This window comes from Pseudorca crassidens, chromosome 17 (genome assembly GCF_039906515.1).
Source record: "Pseudorca crassidens isolate mPseCra1 chromosome 17, mPseCra1.hap1, whole genome shotgun sequence".
NCBI classification, from domain to species: domain Eukaryota; kingdom Metazoa; phylum Chordata; class Mammalia; order Artiodactyla; family Delphinidae; genus Pseudorca; species Pseudorca crassidens.
This window is the reverse complement of record NC_090312.1, coordinates 21,602,053-21,624,262: the sequence shown is the minus strand read 5'-3', so window position 1 is coordinate 21,624,262 and position 22,210 is coordinate 21,602,053. Positions and strand designations below refer to the sequence as shown.

At 37.3% G+C, this 22,210-nt stretch overlaps 1 protein-coding gene across 2 annotated transcripts; it reads left to right on the top strand.

Moving 5' to 3' along the window:
* Window positions 1-1,569: 1,569 nt before the first annotated feature.
* Window positions 1,570-21,272, top strand: MED30 (mediator complex subunit 30). 2 transcript variants are annotated; one of them, XM_067711431.1, is made up of 5 exons: window positions 1,570-1,908; window positions 8,807-8,965; window positions 10,924-11,028; window positions 11,122-11,184; window positions 20,227-21,272. In XM_067711431.1, exons 1-4 carry the CDS (start codon window positions 1,732-1,734, stop codon window positions 11,143-11,145), a joined length of 465 nt encoding a protein of 154 aa, XP_067567532.1. In that variant the 5' UTR covers window positions 1,570-1,731; the 3' UTR covers window positions 11,146-11,184; window positions 20,227-21,272. The 2 variants fall into 2 exon arrangements, with proteins under 2 accessions (XP_067567532.1, XP_067567531.1); XM_067711430.1 differs by lacking the exon at window positions 11,122-11,184 and having other exon boundaries at window positions 1,572-1,908.
* The last annotated feature ends 938 nt before the right edge of the window (window positions 21,273-22,210 follow it).

Sequence of the window (22,210 nt, the reverse complement as noted above, 5' to 3'; positions counted from 1 at the left end):
AAATACTTATTCAAAGTTACCCACTGTACTACTTCTCTAATACAGACCATCACCATCATTATCACCTTCCTTTGACAGGGAACAAGGAGACAGTACATACTCACCATTCTCCATTTAGCCGCCACAATAAACCTTCTAAGTTGACTATTTCTGGCAATTATTCCTGTCTCCTAAAACTCTTCAATGGCTTGCTCTTTCACTCAGAATAAAGCCCAAACTGCTTGACATGCCTTAGAAGGTCCTCCGAGGTTTGCCTCTCTTCAGCCTTATTTCCTGACCCACCCTGATGCTAAACTTCTGACCCTGGAAGCATCTGGAGGTCCCCTTGCCCCATTATCCCCTCACAGAAGAGGCTCCAGTGTTCTGCACCCTCTGCCATTCACCATCAGGGCCCAACTTATTCCCTTCAGATTGTCCCTGATCCCCTAAATTGTTAGCACCTAGATATTAGGACCTTGAACTTTTGCTTCTAGACACTCATCACAATATTTAGTAGTCTGTCCCAGGAGTGCAGAGTTTTTGTCTGACTTGTCCACTACTCTAGCGCCACTTCTAGCACCCATCACATAGTAGATGCTCAGTAAATATTTGTCAGATGGCAATTGCTCACTAAACAGCTGTAAATCACTATGCTTAAAATCTCCACTATGGTTCCTATGACATTTTTAATAACATTTTCCTGTGAAGTCCTTACCAATGGAGTGTCCACATACTATTTAAAACACAGTAATTTAGTGCCTATCACCAGTTTTCACATTCTGGACTTTCCTCCTCCTTTGGAAATGGACAGGAAGTGGTAGGAGAGAGAATGGCTTTATTCTAATTTTTCTTACATTTATAATGTCATACCATGTATTTATCGAGCACCTTCTATGTGCCAATCACTAAGCGTTGAGAATACAGTAAGCGAATAAAACATAGTCTCTGTTTTTACAAAGTTTGCATTCTAGTGTGTGTGAATAAGGCGAGGAGAAGTCTGAATGTAAACAAACTGAAAATTATATACAACATAGTGCCAAAGTCAGAAAGGGGATGGGGGTGGGGGAATAGTGTATGTGAGAGAGAAGTGTTAATTTTATACTTCCGGTGATCGGGAAAGCTTCCCGAATAAACCGACTTTTCAGCAGGGACCAACAACAAATGGGGAGTTGGTGTCAGGTCACAGTGAAGCATGAAGATCAAAAACTCAAATCGCAGGTTATCAGTTGCAAGCTGTATGCGACTAAACATGTCAAAGTAGTCCCTCTGGGCCTGCCTTCTAGTTGTGAAAGAACAATACTACTACACACTTCGCACGCTTGTTATAAAAAAAAAAAGATCAGCAAGGAAATTAAGACGAAGTAAGCGTTCTATCAAGAATTCTAACCATTGGCTGACACTGGGAAACCAAGCGGTGGAAAGCCCACCGGCCTTCCACCATGCGCACCGCCCCCTCTGGCTAGAGTACAGCTGGTGATTGGCTACTCAACCCGCCCGTCCCGCCCCTCCCGGCCGTCCAGCCCAATCCCGGCCGACCTTGCGCTGACACAGGTTCCCAGGGACCCCGCCGAGGGCGCGGTCCTCGTGACGTTTGATGACGTGTTACGTCACCGTGGCGGAAGTCAAGGCAGCTGTGTTGAAATCAGATCGCCCGGTCTTAGAAGCTTCTGCTCACGCCGAGGCCAGCGACGGTCGGGCGGACCCCCTGACGCCTACTCTGCAGCACTGCTGACCTGACGCCGCTGCCACGCCATGTCCACCCCTCCGTTGGCTGCGTCAGGGATGGCGCCCGGGCCCTTCGCCGGGCCCCAAGCCCAGCAGGCGGCCCGGGAGGTTAACACCGCATCGCTCTGCCGGATCGGGCAGGAGACGGTTCAGGACATCGTGTACCGCACCATGGAGATCTTCCAGCTCCTGAGGAACATGCAGGTGGGAAGGAAGGAGGGCTCCGGTCACGGCCGTGCGTGGAGAAAGCGGGATGTTTCTGCGAGGGAGGGGGCTGCTGGTTTAATTGTTATGTGGGGTCCCTGGGCGTCGACGCAGCTGCCCTGGCCAAACCTCGAGTATGTGGTCTCCCCCATTTACATTCAGAAGCGTTCCCCAATAATGTGTCTGTCCCCAAGATGTGGAGGTGATGTTTTCCAGGCCGGATTTCTGGAAGATTGAAGCCACATTTTCTAGATTCGACCGGGTTCTCAGGTTTCTAGGCGAACTCTTGTATCTTTCAAGGTAGAGGTGAGTCTCATTCCGCCATGCTCTTGGGATTATTTTAATCTCATATTTTTCCACAGAATACTTTTTGAGGGTCCAAGGTGTTGAATTCAGATTCTGCTAAGCATTTTGTTAAACAGCCTTATTTTGGTATAACTGACGTACAGTACAATGCATTTAAAGTTTTGACACATGTGGACGTGTGAAACCATCCATCACCCCACAAAGTTTCCTCGTGCCCCTTTTAAATCTTTTCTTCTGGCCTTCCATCCACAGCCAATCTCTGCTTTGCTTTCTGGCACCGTAAATTAGTTTGCATTTTATAGAGTTTCCTATAACATACACTATGATTTTTGGTACAGGCGGGCGGTGTGGCTCCTTTCACTCAGCATATATCAGTAGTTCCTTCCTCTTCATTGCTGAACAGTGTTCTACCGTATGAATATAACACAATTAGCGTATCTGTTCATCTGTTGATGGACATTTGGGTTGTATCCACTTTGGAGCTCTTATAAATAATACTGCTATGAGTGTTCAGCTACAAATGTTTGTGTGAACATGTGTTTCATTTCTCTTAAGAAGATAGATGCCTGGGAGTGGAATTGCTGGGTTAAAAGGGAAATGTCTGTTTAACATTTTAAGAAACTTTTCCAAAGTGGCAGCACCATTGCACATTTTCATCAGCAGTGCTTGAGCCTTCTAGTTACTCCTCATTCTTGCCAGCACTTGTTATTGTACGTCTTTTCTTTTTTTTTCTGTATTGTATGTCTTTGTTTTGTCTCCCAGTCTGTGGCTTTTCATTCTCTTCATATTGCCTTTTGAAGAACAGATATGTTAAATTTTGATGGAATCCAATTTATTGATTTGTTCTTTTACAGATTTTGCTTTTGGTTCCATATCTAAGAAATCTTTGTCTAACCCAAGGTGGCAAAGATTTCCTATGTTTTCTTCTGGAAGTTTTATAGTTCTAGGTTTTACATTGAGGTCTATGATCCGCATGGAGTTAATTTTTTTATATAATGATAGATATGGATTTTTTTTTTTTTTGCATTTGGATATCCAATTATTTCAGCACCATTTTGCTTATCTTTTTTTTTTTTTTTTTTTTTTTTTGCGGTACGCGGGCCTCTCACTGTTGTGGCCTCTCCCGTTGCGGAGCACAGACTCCGGATGCGCAGGCTCAGCAGTCACGGTTCACGGGGCCTAGCCGCTCCGCGGCATGTGGGATCTTCCCAGACCGGGGCATGAACCCGTGCCCCTGCATTGGCAGGCAGACTCTCAACCACTGCGCCACCAGGGAAGCCCTTGCTAACCCATTTTTAATGCTTGTCTTTACTACTATGGGATGTGGATATCATTCTTGTTTTATGGATGAGGATTCTATGATTCTGAGAGGTGAAGTGACTTGTCCAAATCTAGTCAGTATAGGGTAAATTTGAATCCAGGCCCTCAGACTCTTAGAACTCTTATTTCAGTTGGTGCACTAAAGAATGTTTTATTGCCTTTCTTTTTTTTAATGGTTGAGGGTTTTTTTTCCTATTGATTCTAGAAGTAATACAGTTGTATGGAAATATTTTAAGACCATGTCAATAAAGCCAGCGTGAAATAAAATACAAAGGGAATCCAAGAGAAGATATGAAATCTTTGGCAATAGTTTTTAAAATTAATGGATTAATATATAAGATGATTAAAGTATGGGTTAAATGATCTCAGAGTTTAGCAAATATTCCTTTATTTTCAACCTGCTGTATTGGACTAGTAGAGCTAATAGCTAACATCTATCAAGTACTTTCCTTGGTCAGGTATACTGTTATAAGAACAGTTCTAAGAAGTATTTTTATCTCTATTTTACAGTTAAGGAAATTGAGGCTTAAAGAGAGAAGACTTTACCCAACATCACACATGACTGGTAGCTCGTCCTACTAACCTCTTTATAATACTAACTTGCTGTCAAACAATTTGTACTATTAACAGAAATATAATACACATCCATAACTGACACTGAAAGAACTGAACTCTTTCAAAAAAGTATTACTAATAACTAGATTACCTGTGGACATATATTCTAAACCAATTTGTAAGGGACTACAATAGTTATTTCTTTGTGCTTCTTATATTGTGAATCCTGTGATTTAACTCCTCTAAGACCCTGTGGGCCATATCATAATTGGCTGGAAATGAAGCAACAGTGTGCTCCTTCATTTATAAAAAGCTGAGAGAAGTGGTACAAACAAGACTACATATAAGCTATTTATTAATGCATTCTTTTAAGTATTTAAATTTTTAAAATTATCTTCTATATTATTAATCTAGAAGGATGAAGTGCCATAAATATCAACTGCTGAGGTTATTTCTGAGCATTTGTTTTAGAGAAACGGTTCTTTATTAGTTGTCCTTTAGCCTCTTGAAAATCTAATGAAAACCATGGACTCTCTTCTGAGAAAAATGCACATGTAAACATTTTGAATAAAATTTCAGGGGGTTAACAGATGTCTCCCTAAAGATTGCTAGATCCCAGATTAAGATTCCCTGCATAAGAAAGTATTGCTTTGGTTCTATTTGTTATGCTTTAAATCTTAAAAAGAAAATTGTTTTGAATATATAATAGAATATATTTGTATATTCTGAACATATTCAGAATTCAGAAATAAAAAAGGACATTACAGTGAACATTCCCTCTCCCATCACTAGCTGCTAGCTAACTTCTCTCCACAGGTGATGATTATTATTGATTTTTATTACTATCCTAATATATCCTTCCACATAGTCTGTGCATATTTAAGCAAATGTATATTCTTTCATTTCCTCCCTTTTTGCACAGATAATACTGGTATATTATACACATTTTGCACCTTGCTTTTTTCATTTGGTACCTTTTGGAGTTTATTCATATCTATACAGAAAATACTTCCTTTTCCTTTTCAGGTGTATAGTATAGTAGTCCACTGCATGGACATACTGTGCTTTATTTAGCCAGTCCTCTAGTGAAGGGCATTTAGCTTGCTTTTAATCTCTCACTGTTATACTGTAGTGAATACCTTCCTACATAAATGCTCAAGTATACCTGCAGGATAATTCTTAGAAGTGGCTTTGTGCTTCTGTAATTAGATAAATTATGATGAATTGCGCTCCATGGGAGTTGTACCAGCTTATGCTACCATTTCCTGACCAACAATCAGGCTGAGACTAACACAGCAAATTATATTTCTGGATCTTTGATCATTTGGTAGATGAAAATCTACTTTACATTTCTCCTAGTCTTAATGAGTTCCAGCATCTCTTCATATTTTTATGAATCATTTCTGTTTCCTTTTCTGTTAACTGCTTGTTCATATTATTTGCCCATTTTTCTATCTTTTTTTTTTTTTTTGGTCTTTTTTACCCTCTCCCCCAACTTATAAGATTTGGCTATTTACATATTAGAAAAACTTGCTCTGTATGATATAACTTGCAAGCATTTTTTCCCCTAGTCTGTTGTTTACCTTTTGCCATACATATATTTGTTTAAGGTAGCTGAATTTATCAGTCTTTTTAGGTTCAATGTCTAAGTCAGGAAGTCCTTCCCCACTCTAAAATCAGGAAAAATTCAGTTTTGTTTCAATTTTTATACTTAAAACTTTGGTCTGTATGGAATTTATCCTAGTATGAAGTGTAAGGCATGGCCCCAGCTTTACTTTTTCCAAAAAGTTGATTGAATAATTCGTTTTCCTCCTCCATTGATTTCAGATGCTACTTCATATAAATGAATCAATTTATGGATGCTTATTCCACTTAGCTGCCTTCTTTTATGTAGTAATGGCAAACTTTCTTACATTTATTGAGGCTCTATAAAGTATTTACACTTATTTTTCAAAATCGCCTTGGCCATTCTTGCTTATCTTTCCACATGTACTTTAGAATCACCTTAATAGTTCTGAGAAAATCCTGTTAGTGCTTTTATTCCATTGATTTAACATAGACTTTATATTGGTATGATGTTGAGTCTTATTAACCAAGAACACAAAATATCCTTTTTTGTGTCTCTATGAAGTATTTTAAGTTTTCATATTTATCTTGACATTTTTTAAGTCAAATATTTTATCTGGATATTTTATCTTTATTGTTGCTGTTGTAAATGGGGTCTTTTTCCTTTCTCATTTTCTTTTGTTTCTATATATGAAAGCAGAGCTATGGTTTTCTGTGTATTACTTTTGTACCCATCTCTCTCTTGACTTCCTTTATTGATAGAACTTTATATCATTTGTAAATAGTGACGATTATGCCACAGCTTTTTAATATTTCAACTTTTTTTTCCTTCTCTGATTGCATTGGCCATACCTCCAGAACAGTGTTCACTGGTAGTATTAGTGGTCTTAGTAGACATCCTGTTCTGTTCCTGACTTTAGTGCAGATGCTTGTAATATTTCCACATTCATCATGGTGCTGACTTTTTAACTGAGATAAATGTATTTTATTGTGTTGGGGAATTTTTATTAAGAGTTTTATATTTGTTTTAAGAATGGATGTTGAATTTAGTTGAATACCTTTTTAGTGTCTAGCAGTATGATCACATATTTATTTACAGATATTCAGTATTCATTAGTGAGATGGTTACTGATGAGCTTGTTAGCTAAGCATCTACATTATATAGTATATCCCAAGAGCTCCTAGGCACTATTATAACTTATACTCGATGGTATAGGAAACTTATCTCTCTCATGTTCACTGCTCTACCTCAGCTTCTAGAACAGTGCCTGACAACATGAAAAGTAAATTTTTTGAATGAATTAATTGCTCCCTTCTTTGAGAAGCTGATGCTCTATGTGAAAACTAATACCCAAACTTGCTAAGAGGGTGAATTTGAGGAGGGTGGTTCTTTGTATTTCAAAGGATTTTGTTTTCCTTTATGAAAGGATTTATCAAGAGTTCTTTTGCGTAACACAGAATTCTTAGTGAATTTTAAGTGTCCATTTATGGAAAAAATAATTCATGAAAGTAAAATAATCCAGACTGTACTTCATGACTTTCTGTGTGTGTGCACTATACTAAACACAGGGATATAAATGTCAGCTGCTTCTAGTCTTTATTAAGTACAAAATATGGGCAAAGTACTCAACGTAGTCAGTACCATAATAAAGGTAGAGCCTGCTTCTGTATGCAAGATGTAATCATTATACTTATTATCACCCAAACAAGAAAGCAGTGACCCTTTGAAACTTTTCTCTTATTTGATAATGTTTGTGAAAGTTCATAAATTGAAAGGTCATGAGAAATCCTATGTTGTATTGGGGAGTGAACTCTTATAATGCTTTTCTCCTTTAAACTGTTTTGACTAATTCAGTCCTTGGTACTTTTATCACATTTCTTTGAGATATAATCCTCAGAATGTTTTAATTCTTGAGAATTTCCAAAAATCCTAATAAAACTCATTTCAAAGAATTTCAGAAGATCCATCTCCTTAACTTATAAACATAACATTACAGGAAATTTGGAAATGAGAGAAAAGAAGAAAATGAATTATTAAGCCTACCTTCCTATTACATCTTTTATCAACTATTACACCTTTTAACAACTACGTATAGGCCTTTACAGTCTTTTTTTTTTTTTTTAGTGTTTATGGTTTTACCTACTTGTAACGATAGTGTGTCTTGTTTTCTTTCTTCTCTGAACACTCTACCAGGCTCTTTTTTTTTTTTTTTTGCATTCCTACCTCATCTGTTTAGAAAAGAAAAAAAGGATGAACTGAGGTTTAGAAAGACTGGACTGATCTTCTAGCTATTAGACAGTAGTTTGGGTCTTGGTTTTAAGTCACTTTATTCCCCAAGGTAAGTGTATGTATGAGTGCTTATAATGAAATTACCTCGTATACTAGAAAACATGGTACAAATTTTGTTAATTCTAATTTCAGGATGATTTCACAGATCAAATTGTGGGAATAAAATACTGTAAAGATGTACAGAGAAAGGAAGATTTTGTTTGTGAGTTTCAGCACTGCACAAAAGGTGCATTTAGTTCTAAATAGGTAGTAGTTTTTCCATTTATCTGTGATTTTTGTCATTTCAGTATATATTTTTGGCTTCTTTTGATAAAATTCCTGAATTAAAAATATATAAGCATCCAACACAGAGTTATGATCATAGCAGTTACTTGTAATAATTTATTAATGATATTCAAGTACAGATTGATTTGCACCTATCTCCTGCTATTGATTTCCTTTTAAAGTAAAACTTCCTTTTTTTTTTTTTTTTTTTTTTTTTTGCGGAACGCGGGCCTCTCACTGTTGTGGCCTCTCCTGTTGCGGAGCACAGGCTCCGGACGCGCAGCCTCAGCGGCCATGGCTCACGGGCCTAGCCGCTCCGCAGCATGTGGGATCTTCCCGGACCGAGGCACGAACCCGTGTCCCCTGCATTGGCAGGCGGACTCTCAACCACTGCGCCACCAGGGAAGCCCTTAAAGTAAAACTTTTGGTGACAGCTTTATGTTTTAATGCATACCTTGAGTACCTTAATTATCTTATCATATTTAAGGTATTTTGAGATTATTTTTGCAACAGTGGCAGCATACTCTTCTTTTTCTTCTGCTGAAAAGTCCTGATCTTAATTTTTTTCTTTTCTTCTTCTTTTTCTTTATTGAGAAGCTGCCAAACGGTGTCACTTACCATACTGGAACATATCAAGACCGGTTAGCAAAGCTACAGGATCATCTTCGCCAACTCTCTATTCTCTTCAGGAAGCTGCGATTGGTCTATGATAAATGCAATGAAAACTGCGGAGGGATGGATCCCATTCCAGTAGAGGCAAGTTTTAGTGGTAGAGGGAGGATGAGTCTAAGATAGTCTCAGGACATTTGTAACTTTTTCCTTTCTCTCTTCTGTTTTCACCATATTTCCAGATTATGAAACATACTGGTTTTGCTTTTGACTAGAGAAGATGAAATTGTGATTGATATATATATATATATATATATATATATATAGAATTATTACTGTCTTTTCTTGTTAATAATTTCTAGTAGACTTTAACATCCAGGCTGATAGTAAATTTCTGTTGTTGGGAGGAGAGGGTTGTCTGTGGCAATTTTTATTATTGCTTCCAGTGTCTCATTTTAATTAAATCAGTGCATGATGTTTTAGTAGGCATATTAATAGTACTGTAAAATCCTTTTAAAGTGGTTTTCATGTAAGTTCTTTACGGATGAAAGGTTATAACTATTTTTATCATTATTAATTTAAACTATCTTAGTGGAATCACTCTAGTTTTTAAATATTTTTTAAATTTAATCTCGGATCATAGATATATTTTAGTTAATTAGGTATATGATATTTTTATAGGTGCCCTTTTCCTGTTGACAAGTTATATGTCTGCCACCAAAGGTAGCTGGGAAGGTTTGGATGTTCCCTCATTACATATAAGGAACAGTTTCCTGTGATCAGTGCTTTCTTCTTTGAGTGATCAGCATGTAAAGAGTGCACAGAGAAAGAGTAAACTGCAATACAGCCTGAAAAGAAGGGGTCAGAGATGTGGAAGATGGGAAGTGTGGTTGACATTGACAGATGCTGCAGAGAAGTCAAGGAAAATAAAGAAGGAAAACTGTCCACCAGATTAATTGTTGGTATATTTGAGCAGAGCTTCTGTGAAAAGGTAGCAACAAGAAGTCAGATCACAGTGAGCTGAAGATTAAACAGGAAATAAGGAACTGAAGCCAGAAAGTGGATATCCATCTTTCAAGAAGGTTAGATTAAAAGCAAGAGAAGAAAGCAGCAGATGAAAGGAGGGATAGAGTTGAGGGTTAGGGATTTTTTCCTCCAAATGGGAGAACATGTTTAGATAAAAAAGGAAGAAAATGGTAGGGTGAGGTTGGGGAAAATAAATAATGAAGACAGGAGGGTAGAGGAATCAGGGCACAGGAATGGAGACAAAGTGTCTTCAGGAGGAAGGACCACTCTGCTTGCGTTAGGAGAGAGGAAAGGAAGAAAGTAGCTGTGAATGTGGGCAAGTCTATATTTGTCCCAAGAATTCATAGAAGTTTGGGCAGATTGACTCCTGATTGTACCAGTATTTACCTCTGTCCTGTTCCTGCATTGGTAATATAAGATGGAAGGACTAGATAATTCCTGAAGTCTCTGTCACATCTACAAGAGGCTTCATCAAATAAACTTCATCACAAATCATACGTATTTAATTATAATCCTGCTAGAAGTTTCATTGCTATATAAATTTTCTTCTCTTACAAAGAAAACTTTCTCCCAACTAAAAGACATCTAGAAATCTGCACAGATACTAGATAGTAAGTAAATGACATTTATATAATACACATCCATGAAGTTTCTTTCTTTTTAGTATAGATGAAGGAAAGCCTGTTCCATCTCAACGAACTATAACTTTCGTAAGGGTAGGACTTATTTGTCATTTGTCTTATTTGTCATTATTTTTGCAGTGTCTCCCTACCCACTATCTGCCAATTAAATATTTGCTGATTGACCGAGTAGGATATTACTTAATTACATGTGACAACTAATTTTGCTGAAAGGACTATTTTGCAAAAGAAATCTGAAAAGCTAATGTGTAGAGTGCACTGAAATGATAGACTTCTAAGGCTTTTATTTTAGGCTGTCATTTGAATTAAAATATATTTTTGTACTATTAAGAGAAAAGTATAAAAAGTGATCTTAATCGGATGCATTATCTATACCAGTATAATTGGAAATTGTGTGTCATATGTTTGACTTTTTTAACTTTTGTCTGTCACTCCCAGCAACTTATTCCATACGTGGAAGACGATGGCTCAAAGAATGATGACCGGGCCGGCCCACCTCGTTTTGCTAGTGAAGAGAGACGAGAAATTGCTGAAGTCAATAAAGTGAGTTGCTAGTCTGTATGTTTTATATTTCCGAATTATTGATACAAATTACAGGGGAGTCTGTGTAACTCAACAACATAATTTGAATTATAGAATTACCTGAAGTTGTTTCTGTGACAAATTTAACCTACTTAGAGTACAACCCAGGACTAAAAGGTAAGCAGAAATGCCATCTGAATAGTCAGAAGAGAGACCACAGAATTCAGGCAGTAAAGCTCTTAGAAAAGCCTCATAGGCACTCAGTCACAACCCATTTACTTTCTTCTTTTCTAGGCAGAATTGTAGCTCTCTAGCTTAGAGCGTATTTGGAGGAGCAAATGATAAAAATTTACAAGTAGAGGTGAATGTCTCAACAGCTGAATAAGAAATTGAGTTATCAAAGCACTACCCCATCCCACCCTCCACCCCACAAAAGTTCCTAACCTGAATTTATCGCTGAGTACTTTTAGAAGTTCAGAAGATAATGTTCAGATAGTTCTCTAGAAACATAGGGAAATAAGGAATGTTGTCAGTTCATTCTGTGGTGGAAACATGGTTACCAAAACCTAACAAATAGCACAGTAAATAAAACTACCAATCTCGCTCCTTCACTTACAAATACACGCTCCCACCTCCTGCCCCCTCCTGAAATTCTTAATGCTAGTTAATAGAATTTATCAGGGTATTAATTAATCCACCACAGCCACAGAGGGTTTTCTGAGGTAGAGGAGGATGACTCAGTTTACGTATAATATCAATAGATTAAATTGAAAAAAAGAATGCATAAAACTATTAACAAGATAGTTTTTTAAAAAAAACTTTTTATTTCAGATAAGTAGCCAACATTTTTCATTGAGATGAAATATAGGCATAAAACAGGATGCCTTACACTACTGTGTTTAGTACTATTTTAGAAGTTATAGCCAGTGAAACTGAAATGAACTTTAGGAAACGGGTTATAATATTATGTACAAATCTGTTAAGTTCCTGAAGCTTGTACATAACATTTTAACTCAAGCTTAAGCTCAAAGAAGCTCATTGATGAATGAGTCAATAAGTGTTTGAAAGAAGAGCTTAATACAAGATTGATACCATTTTTCTATAAAGCCATAAAGAAATTAGAATATGAGATCCTATTCACAATTGCAGCAACAAATATTAAGTAGTTAGGAATTATTTCCATGATATATGTAACTAAACTTATTAAGATACATAAAAGAAGTTTTGAATAGTTGAAAGAACACATTAAGTTCTTATATGGGCAATAACTATTCTAAACAGTAACAGTCCAAATCCAAATATGAATTCTCTTGAAACTGCACAAAACTAGTAAGATTTTAGCGCAATACCAATCAAAAAACAAATCCAAATAAAATGCAAATTGGATTTTCTTGAGAGCATACTAAAATACATATATAAAACAATTCCTATAAGAGTAATAAAATAAAGAACTCTTTGCTTCAAAAACTAAAACGTGATATCAAGTATATTGTAAAAACAATAATTAAGTGTGAAATACCGGCACAAGAATAGATTAGTAAAATAATAGCCAGAAAAAGTCTTCCTATTGTATATGAGAATTTAATATGACGTAAGAGGGGTTGTGTGGAAAATTAGTCTTTAAAAAGAGACACTTTGAGGGAAAATTAAGCTAGCTTTTACATTACACCATGTGTCAAAATGAATTTCAGAGTTGAAAATAAGACTTGCAAAACAAAGTATTAGAAAATTAAAGGAAAAATGTATATCAAAACTCAGGAAAAAAGAAAAAGATGGATAGATTTTTCTAAAATGACATTTAAAACAATTTTTAAGAGGTGAAATATAAATTAAGAAGAATAGTTCCAGCAAATTTGACAGTAATAAGCATAAACAATTTACAGTAGGAAATTATGAGGGGATTGGGAACTTTTAACTTAGATCTTGAAGAATAAGTGGTGTTTGGTAGTACAGAGATATAAGACATTCATTTATTAAGTGTTACATGTTTCTGTTGATAATCTATGTATTAATTCACAATGGATGTGTTCTATTATTTTTCTCTATAGTAAGGATATTATTTATAAAATACAATGAAATGTATATGTAAATAAAACACAATTGTGATGGTAACTTTGATTTCAGAGTACCACATGTGACATACATATAGTTTGTTCTCTACTATTATGATATTTGCGGGGGAGGGGTCAGGGGGAGGGTGGGGGTAAGCTTGTGTAACTTCAGAAAGATGTAATTTTTCTAAAGGTAAGTTTCATTTCACTTTCCATTTCTCTAAGTTCTTCTTTTTTTCCTAATATGATGGTTTAGTCATAACCTATTCTTGATTTTTTTTAAAGACCTATCATATAATCAGACTATAGTAATACTTTGACAGTGTGTAATCAAAAAACTCTTACTAGCTATTGACGTAGAATTTTGTGAATTTTAAGTAAAGGATGTAATTGATACCAAGACTGTGATGTATAAGAGTATTTCTTTCTCCACATGAGGATGTAGCTCTCTGTACAGTCTCTCTCTGTCCTGGACCCACCTACATACTTTCCTTCCCCCAGTCCTTTCAATGCGGTTGTCATAATTGGGGTTCAATAAATATTCTGTGTTCATATTATTATGGCATGTAAATACTGCTTATTGCTAAGCCACATAGTAAAGTAGAATTACATTTCCTTGAATAATTATTTTGTTTTCCTAAAGTTAATAGTTCTGTAATTTTGAAAAATTTTGGTTAGTTCTTTATGCATCTGTGGCCGCTCCTCAGTACTGTTTTCCAACTTTCCAGAATCAAATAATCAGAGGACTTACAGGTTTCCCCCCACCCCCACCCCAAGTCCTCCCATCTCCTCAGGTCTTGGTTGAATGCTCCCTGGGCCTGCTGTTCATCTATTGCCCTGGGGCTTTCCTTCACCTCTTCTGTTGGTTTCACTATTTCCTCAATCTCCTATCTTTCTCTTTCTTGGTTTATTTCTCCCTCAGTAAGGTCCATGTGTCAGTGGCTTCTTTAGGAGGAATGCAGGAACTTCAGCCTTCACGTAACTGTCCAGTTGATCGTTTGGCTAGATATAAAATTCTATGTTGTAAATCAAGTTCCCTCAGAAATTAGAAGGTATTCTTCCATAATCTTCTCATACAGGGTTTGGCAAACTTTAAAGAACCAGATAGTAAATATTTTAGGCTTTGTGAGACATGTGGTCCTTGTTCATTTTTTTAAAAAAATTATTTTATTTATTTATTTTTGGCTGCGTTGGGTCTTCATTGCTGCGCATGGGTTTTCTCTAGTTGTGGCTAGCGGGGGCTACTCTTCCTTGCGGTGCATGGGCTTCTCTTGCGGTGGCTTCTCTTGTTGCGGAGCATGGGCTCTGGGCGCACGGGCTCAGTAGTTGTGGCTCATGGGCTCTAGAGCACAGGCTCAGTAGTTGTGGCACACAGGCTTAGTTGCTCCGCGGCACATGGGATCTTCCCGGACCAGGGCTCGAACCCATGTCCCCTGCATTGGCAGGCGGATTCTTAACCACTGGGCCACCAGGGAAGCCCATGGTCCTTGCTCTGATGTAAAAACCATCCTTAGCTCATGGGCCTTACAAAAACAGGTCACGTGCCATAGTTTGCCAACCCCTGTTACGTTTTGTTGTCTTTGCAGATGGAGGCTCTAAAAGATCTGGTGAGCATCTGATGCTTAAACGTGAGCCATTTATATTTGGGAGGAAGCACTGGAAAGCCTATCGCAGGCTTTGTGAGTTGGCTTCATCATAGCGAGATCTGGAAGCAAGCTGGCTCTTCTCTTTGGGGGGAGCCCCAACTATCATTTACTGAGGCTTTTTTTCTTTAGGGCTATTCCATTTCTTCAGAGGAGAATCTTCCAGTGCCCTAAATAGAGTGTAGTCTCATGTCTTCTTGCCGTCTGCTGTGCTGGTGGCACTGAATCCCCAGCTGTTCTGGTTCAATTTCACAGGAAACAAACCTCTCGCTCCCTGAAACGTGGGACAGGATGCGGGAGAGGGTACTCAGTCCCCCGTTGGTGAGGAGTGGGAGTGAGCACCTGGGCTCTCGCGCATCCCTGTAGCTGTTTCCCTCCAGTTTCTGTCCCCGGGGCCTCACGTGCTGACTTTGTGATGGCACCTGTCTCCAGGTCTCCGTGGCGGATCAGCCCGTTCTCACTGGCATCCTTCCTGCATCTATCTGGGTTGTACAGTAGTTTCCTCCCACGTCATTTATTGCTCCCCTTCTACTTTTCATTCTTAACATGTGCCACCTGACATCTACTGTTGTCTCCTTTCTGATCATTTTTCTCCACATGGATTTATATAGCTTTTTCATTCCTCTCCTGCCATTTTATTAGGGTTTGAGAAAAAAGAAAAGATAAACACATGTGTTTAGTCCACAGTGTTTATCTGCAACAGGCTTACTTCAATGAACAAAGTAGTATTTCTGAACGTTCATCTATTTATGGAATAAAAGCCCATATTTTAAATTCTGTGTTCCCATTTATACTTCAGGCATTTGAGAACTCGTTTTGATTTTGAATAAACCATTTGAATCTGTTGAATTTGCTGTTGTACATACTTCTAACTTTGGCATAAAACTTGTTTTAGTTAACATAGTATTGAACTGAAGATTATTACAAAGAGGAAAGAATCCATTACATGTTTTAAATTAAACAGATTTAAAGCTTAGCCCTATATTTCCATGGGAATTTTTTTTTAAGAGAATTTAGAGAGAAACTATCTTCTCTTGACTGGCAGAGGAAGTATTCATTTGATTGGCCTCATGGCTCTCTCTTACTTCCTGGGAATTGTTACTGTAATTTGAGACAGTACTGGAGAATTAAGCAGTAAACAGAAACCAGAAAAAAAAAAAAGAGGGAGAGGACTAAGATTTGGTTAACTCAAATTGAAATTCCCCTAAAAAAGGCAGAAGAAAATAAAGTTAACAGCTGAAAACCAAAGTGGACTTTTTGACCCAAAGAGATTTTTGACTCATTCCTTAAATAAAACATCATAAATGTGAATTGAATATAATACATATTCTGACTGTTAACCAAGTTATGTTATGTATAATTAGTGGTACTAAGGTATTTTAGTTTTTCTTTTCCCCTACTTCTTCCAACTTTGTACCTCCCTTCTAGAATATAAGATTAAAATATAATTGAAAAATTTTAAAACACTGAGTAAACTCATGATCAATTGATATATATTTTTCTGCCTTAATGGCACACATACCTGAGTGTTTCTGTGAAAAATATGTTTATTTTAAATAGCCACCTTCAGATGGTAAAATGTTGGCCTAATTACATAGTCACACAGATGCTATTAAAAGTAGTTTAAATTAACTGAGTTAATTTTTCAACTGCAGTTGACCCCTGAACAACACAGGTTTGAACTGTGCAGATCCACTCATATGCAGATTTTTTTCAATAAAATACTCCAGTATTACACAATATGCAGTTGACTGAATCTGCAGAAGCAGAACCATGGATACAGAGGGCAGACTGTGGGACTTGAGCATCCTCAGATTTTGATACTGCAGCAGGTCCTGGAAGCAGTCCCCCACGGTGTTTAAGGGTCAGCTGAGTATCACTGTGTACTTGAGATTGTACAGAACATATTGATGGTCAGTCTGGTTTCTAACAACATATATATCACTGATGTCTACCATAGTGGCATGAAACTTTGGGGCATAAAATTTGTAATCAGTATTTGATATAAATCATCAGATGAAGAATGGCCTAATTTTAATAGTCAAATTTTTGGCTTTTTAAAATACTTCATTTTCTTTTCATATGTGCTTGAATCCATAAGCCTTAATACCCAAGTAAAGGATGAACACTTGTTTGAGACTATATTTTAAGGATATCAGAATGAGTTCTATTTTGCTTAAAAGTATTCTGTTAATGGTAAAATGAAACTGAAAGAGATATGTGGGTAGTTTTTACAGAGTTGACATATAATTGAGTCCAAGCTAGAAATTAAAGCATTTTTGACCAATTGTCACAGCCTCTGTATGAATAGTAAATTGTATGAATAGTAAATTACATGGTATGACTTAGCATAAACATATTTTTTTAAGTATCTACTCTACTTACACATTCACCTGTTAATGTAACAAATTAGGCACAGATGATGGATTTTGATAACAGCAGCTGTCAGCCTCTGTTAAAATCAATCAGTGGCAAGATTGTATATATTAAATCCTATATCATGTCAGGAAAATTTATTTACAGTTTAACCACTAATAAGCATAACTGCCAGCTTTGCTGTTGATATTTTCATGATGTGTTTTGGCTCTAGGTATTTTACTTGTATGCTAATTCTTTTCAGTTAAAACTTTGTGGCCTCTTTGAGACAAACTGTCCAAATGCCTTATGACATATCATACTTAAAAAAAGTTTTACTATTCCCTAGAGTTGAATATTACCTTGAAAATTTCCCACATTTTTTAGTTCTCTTACTTTAAGAGTTAATGACGCTAAATTTTTTAAATGAGTATATCAGAATTTATATTTCCAAATGAGTATTCTTGAAAGTAGCATTTATTCCAGTGATGTAACCATTGTGGGAGCCATCTGTAACCTCTGTTTGGATATTGATTTGAAAGTCTGTTTCTAACCACTCAAGAATATAATTTTATTACTTCTAGTTACTCCTTAATTTATACTGAAAATGTGATCACTAAGCTTCATTCACCAGACTTGGCCTTTGAATGGTCTTCAACTGTTTCAAAACTTAAATACCTCCTTTCTCCTTTTCCATGGATACAGATTTGTCACTATTGAAGTTATTTAGGAGAACCCATCGCACACATCTGCCCAGTTAACCTTTTTCATTGCAGTTTAAATCATATTTCTTCTTCTTCAAGAATTTTAATGGATCCCCATTATCTACTAACAAGACCAAATTTATCCTTCCTTCCACTTTTTGCTCACCACCAACTTTTCTAGACCCCAAACAAAAATATTTTCCTTGTTTGCTGACCCTACCAGTTGGGGTTCCACAGCATCTGATATTTTTCCCCTGCCATCTGCCTTAACCAGGTTATGGTCTAGTCGTTTGGGCAGTAGCTTCTTCCTACTTCATGTGGAGTTTCTTCAAGGCAACGGACCGTTTCTTACTCATTTTTCTTCCCTTACAGTGCCTAACCCAGAGCCGGGCACATAATATACCCTCAGTAAATATTTATGGAACAAAATGTGTTACAGGCTAAGAATTCCATTCCAAAGAGAAGTTCTGAATTTTTTTTAAGTGACCATATTCAAGATATGTTAGAAGGTACTAATTCAAATAATTTTTTTAAAATCAATTCATATTCTTTCTCTTCCTTTTATTCTTATTCAGTTGCTCTTCTCTACTTTCCTCCTGAAAAATGAGAATTGAGCAGGGAATCATGGTAGCTGAAGTCTCTCACAGCTTAGGGGAATGATGGCTTGGTGGAAAAGGGCAGCTGACTGAATCATTTTGAAGCCTTGAATTAGTTCCCTGAACTAAGCTTACTGGTTTTCATTACATGTGTCTGTGTAACTGATTTTCATCTTATGTATGGGTATAAACAAATTAGAACTGGCAAGGGCCTAATAGATTATATAATCCAATTTCTTGCGGAAGAAAACTGAGGATAAGGAATTTGTCTAAGATCAAATAGCAAGTTAGAGGCAAAGTCAGAACTGGAACTGAGGTTTTCGACCTCCCAATATACACCTTTATTCGTATATTCCTGTTTTGCTGCCACCCTTGATTGCTGGCAGAAGTTTCTTGGTCTCTAGGATGACAAAGACTTAATAGGCAGCTACCGCATACTTAAGACAACAGAACTTAGAAGATCGGGCGTGTGAAACTGAACAAGGAGACTGAACACCTAAAGTACTAATAGTATCTTTTTCCCCAAAACTATGTTAAAGTGAGGTTTATGGTACTGAATACTGTATGCTTACCCTGTGTACTCTACGGTCATATGTTTTAATCTGACTGTGTTGTGTTAATTCTCTTTTCAAATATGAATTAAGTTTAGTTAATATTGAAGTCTCTTTAAATTGCTTTTCTGTTTTCCAATAAGAATTTCTTCTTCCCTTATCTTCTTACCTCCTGTTACCTCTCTAACTCTAGATAGAATATAAGCAATTTATTTAATCTTAGTTTGCTCTTTAATGAAATCAAGATTAAGATTTTTAAGTCTCTTTATAATGAACATGTACTACTTGATCTGGAGGTATTTTAATATAGTATTTTTAAAATTATCTAACTAAATAATATTACTTCCAAATTGTAATGTTTCCAAGAGGTTACTTAATAGTAATGATTATTATAATAACTAGTAAGCACTTTGAAATTCTCTATGTTATCTTGTTTTATCTACATAGACATTTACTACATAGGATTTGAAGAAAGGATGCTTAAAAAGAAGTTAACAAACTGTGGTCTAGTAGAAACCCAGATCTAGAGATACAGGGACACCTGCCACGTGCATTCAGGGCATCCAGCAAATCTCAGTTACGAAGAAGCTTGTATCAGGGCTGTGCCATCTTGTCTTCAGTTTTCAGCATTAGGTCGCACTTCATGCTGAGAGCGAACAGTGACTTCTGCCACATGTTTGAAAGACCAATTGCATCAGGCACTGCATTTTTATTATACTTTCTATTCTATATTGACGGTTTCTGTTCTGTGGCTACCAGTAACATTTGCTGAATGCTTACTTGTATGCCAGGCACAGTTCTGACACTTGACATGAATCAAATCTTTTGATCCTCATAAAAACTCTTATGAGGTAGGTTCAGTTATTATCCCCATTTTTCTATTGTGGAAACTGAGGGACAGAGAGCTTAAGTAATTTGGCCAACATCATATATTTAGTTAGTGAAGGAGCTGAGTATAAACCCAGAGAGTTTGGCTCTAGAGATTGTGTTCTTAACCATTATGCTACACTGCCTCTTGGAAAATCTATGTACTTAGGTTTTATAACAAGTAAATATTTAGCTTATTTTCTTTGGTGGTAGAAGTGGAGGAGTGAAGGGAGGTGGGGGATGGAGCTGGAGGCCTCTGGGGGCTGAATTAGACTTCCTCATGCCTTGCAGCAAATGTTTGCGGCCAGAAAAGGATTGAGACCTTCTGCCTTAAGGAAATTAGCTTAATTTGGGCCTGGATCATTGGAGTTCTAACTTATGACATTTTAGTCTTCTACCTTCATGGTATATATTTCATGAAACGTTTCTGATAAATTCTTTTGTTTTCACAGAAACTCAAACAGAAGAATCAACAGCTGAAGCAAATTATGGATCAATTACGAAATCTCATCTGGGATATAAATGCCATGTTAGCAATGAGGAACTAAACTGATATTTAAATTTCCAGCATTACACATGTTATACCATTTTTTCCCCCCTCAAGTATTTTTTCCCTTTAAAGAAGATTATTTTATTCTAGTCACTAGAATGAAAGTTTCTTTCTTTCTTTTTTTTTTTTTTTTTTGCGGTACGCGGGCCTCTCACTGTTGTGGCCTCTCCTGCTGCGGAGCACAGGCTCCGGACGCGCAGGCTCAGCGGCCATGGCTCACGGCCCAGCCGCTCCGCGGCATGTGGGATCTTCCTGGACCGGGGCACGAACCCATGTCCCCTGCATCGGCAGGCGGACTCTCAACCACTGCGCCACCAGGGAAGCCCTCTGGCTATGTTTTATTCTAAACTCTAACCTGCCTGAGACAGACCCGGGTGGCTGATGGCTGCCCTTCAGAAGGCTCTGCTCCCAGCCTTTCCGTGTCACACTCTGGCAAATCCAGCACTGGCTTTGCCTCTTCCTCAACCTGGATGCCCTGTCCTCCCTTCCTTCTGTCTGGTTAAATCCTTAACAATCCTTCAAGGCTCCTGTGAACCCACTGCTGGCCCTCACATCTTTCCACACTGATTTCCACCATCTCTGAACTCTGCAGACTCCTGGGTCAATCACATCCTACCTTCTGCTCTTATGTTCCAGCTTCATGTGTGTGCTTTGTCTGCCCAGGTAGACGGAAAGCTCCCTGGGATTCAGATGAATTTTCCCTCTTCCTCCACCCAGCACAATGCTATAACCATCACAGATATTCAGTTAATAGTGTTCAAACTTGTTTGAATCAAAATTCATTTTAGTTCGTAAATTTCTACTGATTAGGAAATGATCTTTTTACTTTGTACGTTACCTTAAGCAGTTATTTCTCTTTTCTTTTCACTATTCTGGATGCAAGAAACAATACTTTTGAGGTCAAAATATTTCCATATTAATGATTAAATTTATACATTAATGAATGCATTATTATTAATGATTGGCACCCATAAAATTAAAGATAAACCAAAAATCTTAGAATGAGCTCCTATACTACAATATCAAGAGGAGTTCAAACTCCATCATAGGTGGAGTGCCATCTATGAACAGACAGTACAGAGGGCAATACTTTCTATACATTAAGTCACTAAGTCATTAAAACAATCATATGAATAAGATATTATCCTTCCCTTTTTACAGGTGCTAGAAAGGGGGTGAGGACCGAAAGCGAAGAATGTATTTTCCTTGGAGAATTAATCATAGAGGATCAACCAAAATGATAGATTTTGTGTGCCAGGCCCTGTTCTACACGTAATAACTCATTTAACCTTCACAACTTCGTGAAATAGTAACTATTAATTCTCCCACTTTACAGATCAGGAAATGGAAGCCCAGGGAAGTTAAAGCACTTGCCCCAGGCCACGCAGCTAGAAAGTAGCTGAACGGATTCAAATCTTAGTCTGGCTCCAATGTCCTCATTCTTAACCAGTACACGGACTAGAAGATTCAAAAACGTGGGTAAAACATAGACAGATGTGCATGGTATTCAAATCTGAATGGCCCTGGAAGATCTAGACCTTGAGCTCCTCTTAGCAATCAGGTGACCCCTCACAGACACACACACACACAATGAGATGATATTAGTACAGCCCTTAGCATGGGCCTGGTCCATACAAGCGCTTGGTAAATGTCAGGCACTCCTGCCATGGCCACCACTGTTTTCCCTTCAGGGGCAGTGGAAGGACCAGCACGACTTCAAGACTATGACTTCCTAGAACATGAGACTGGAGTCTTGCTTGCTTTCACAGGAGAAGATGCAGCATCCTTTACCTTATTTTCTCCTTCTGCAGTGTTATAAAGGACTATTTGAACAGGCAGGTCGTGGAAAGGAAAAAGAAAGTACCATTTGAAAAATCAGAGCTCAC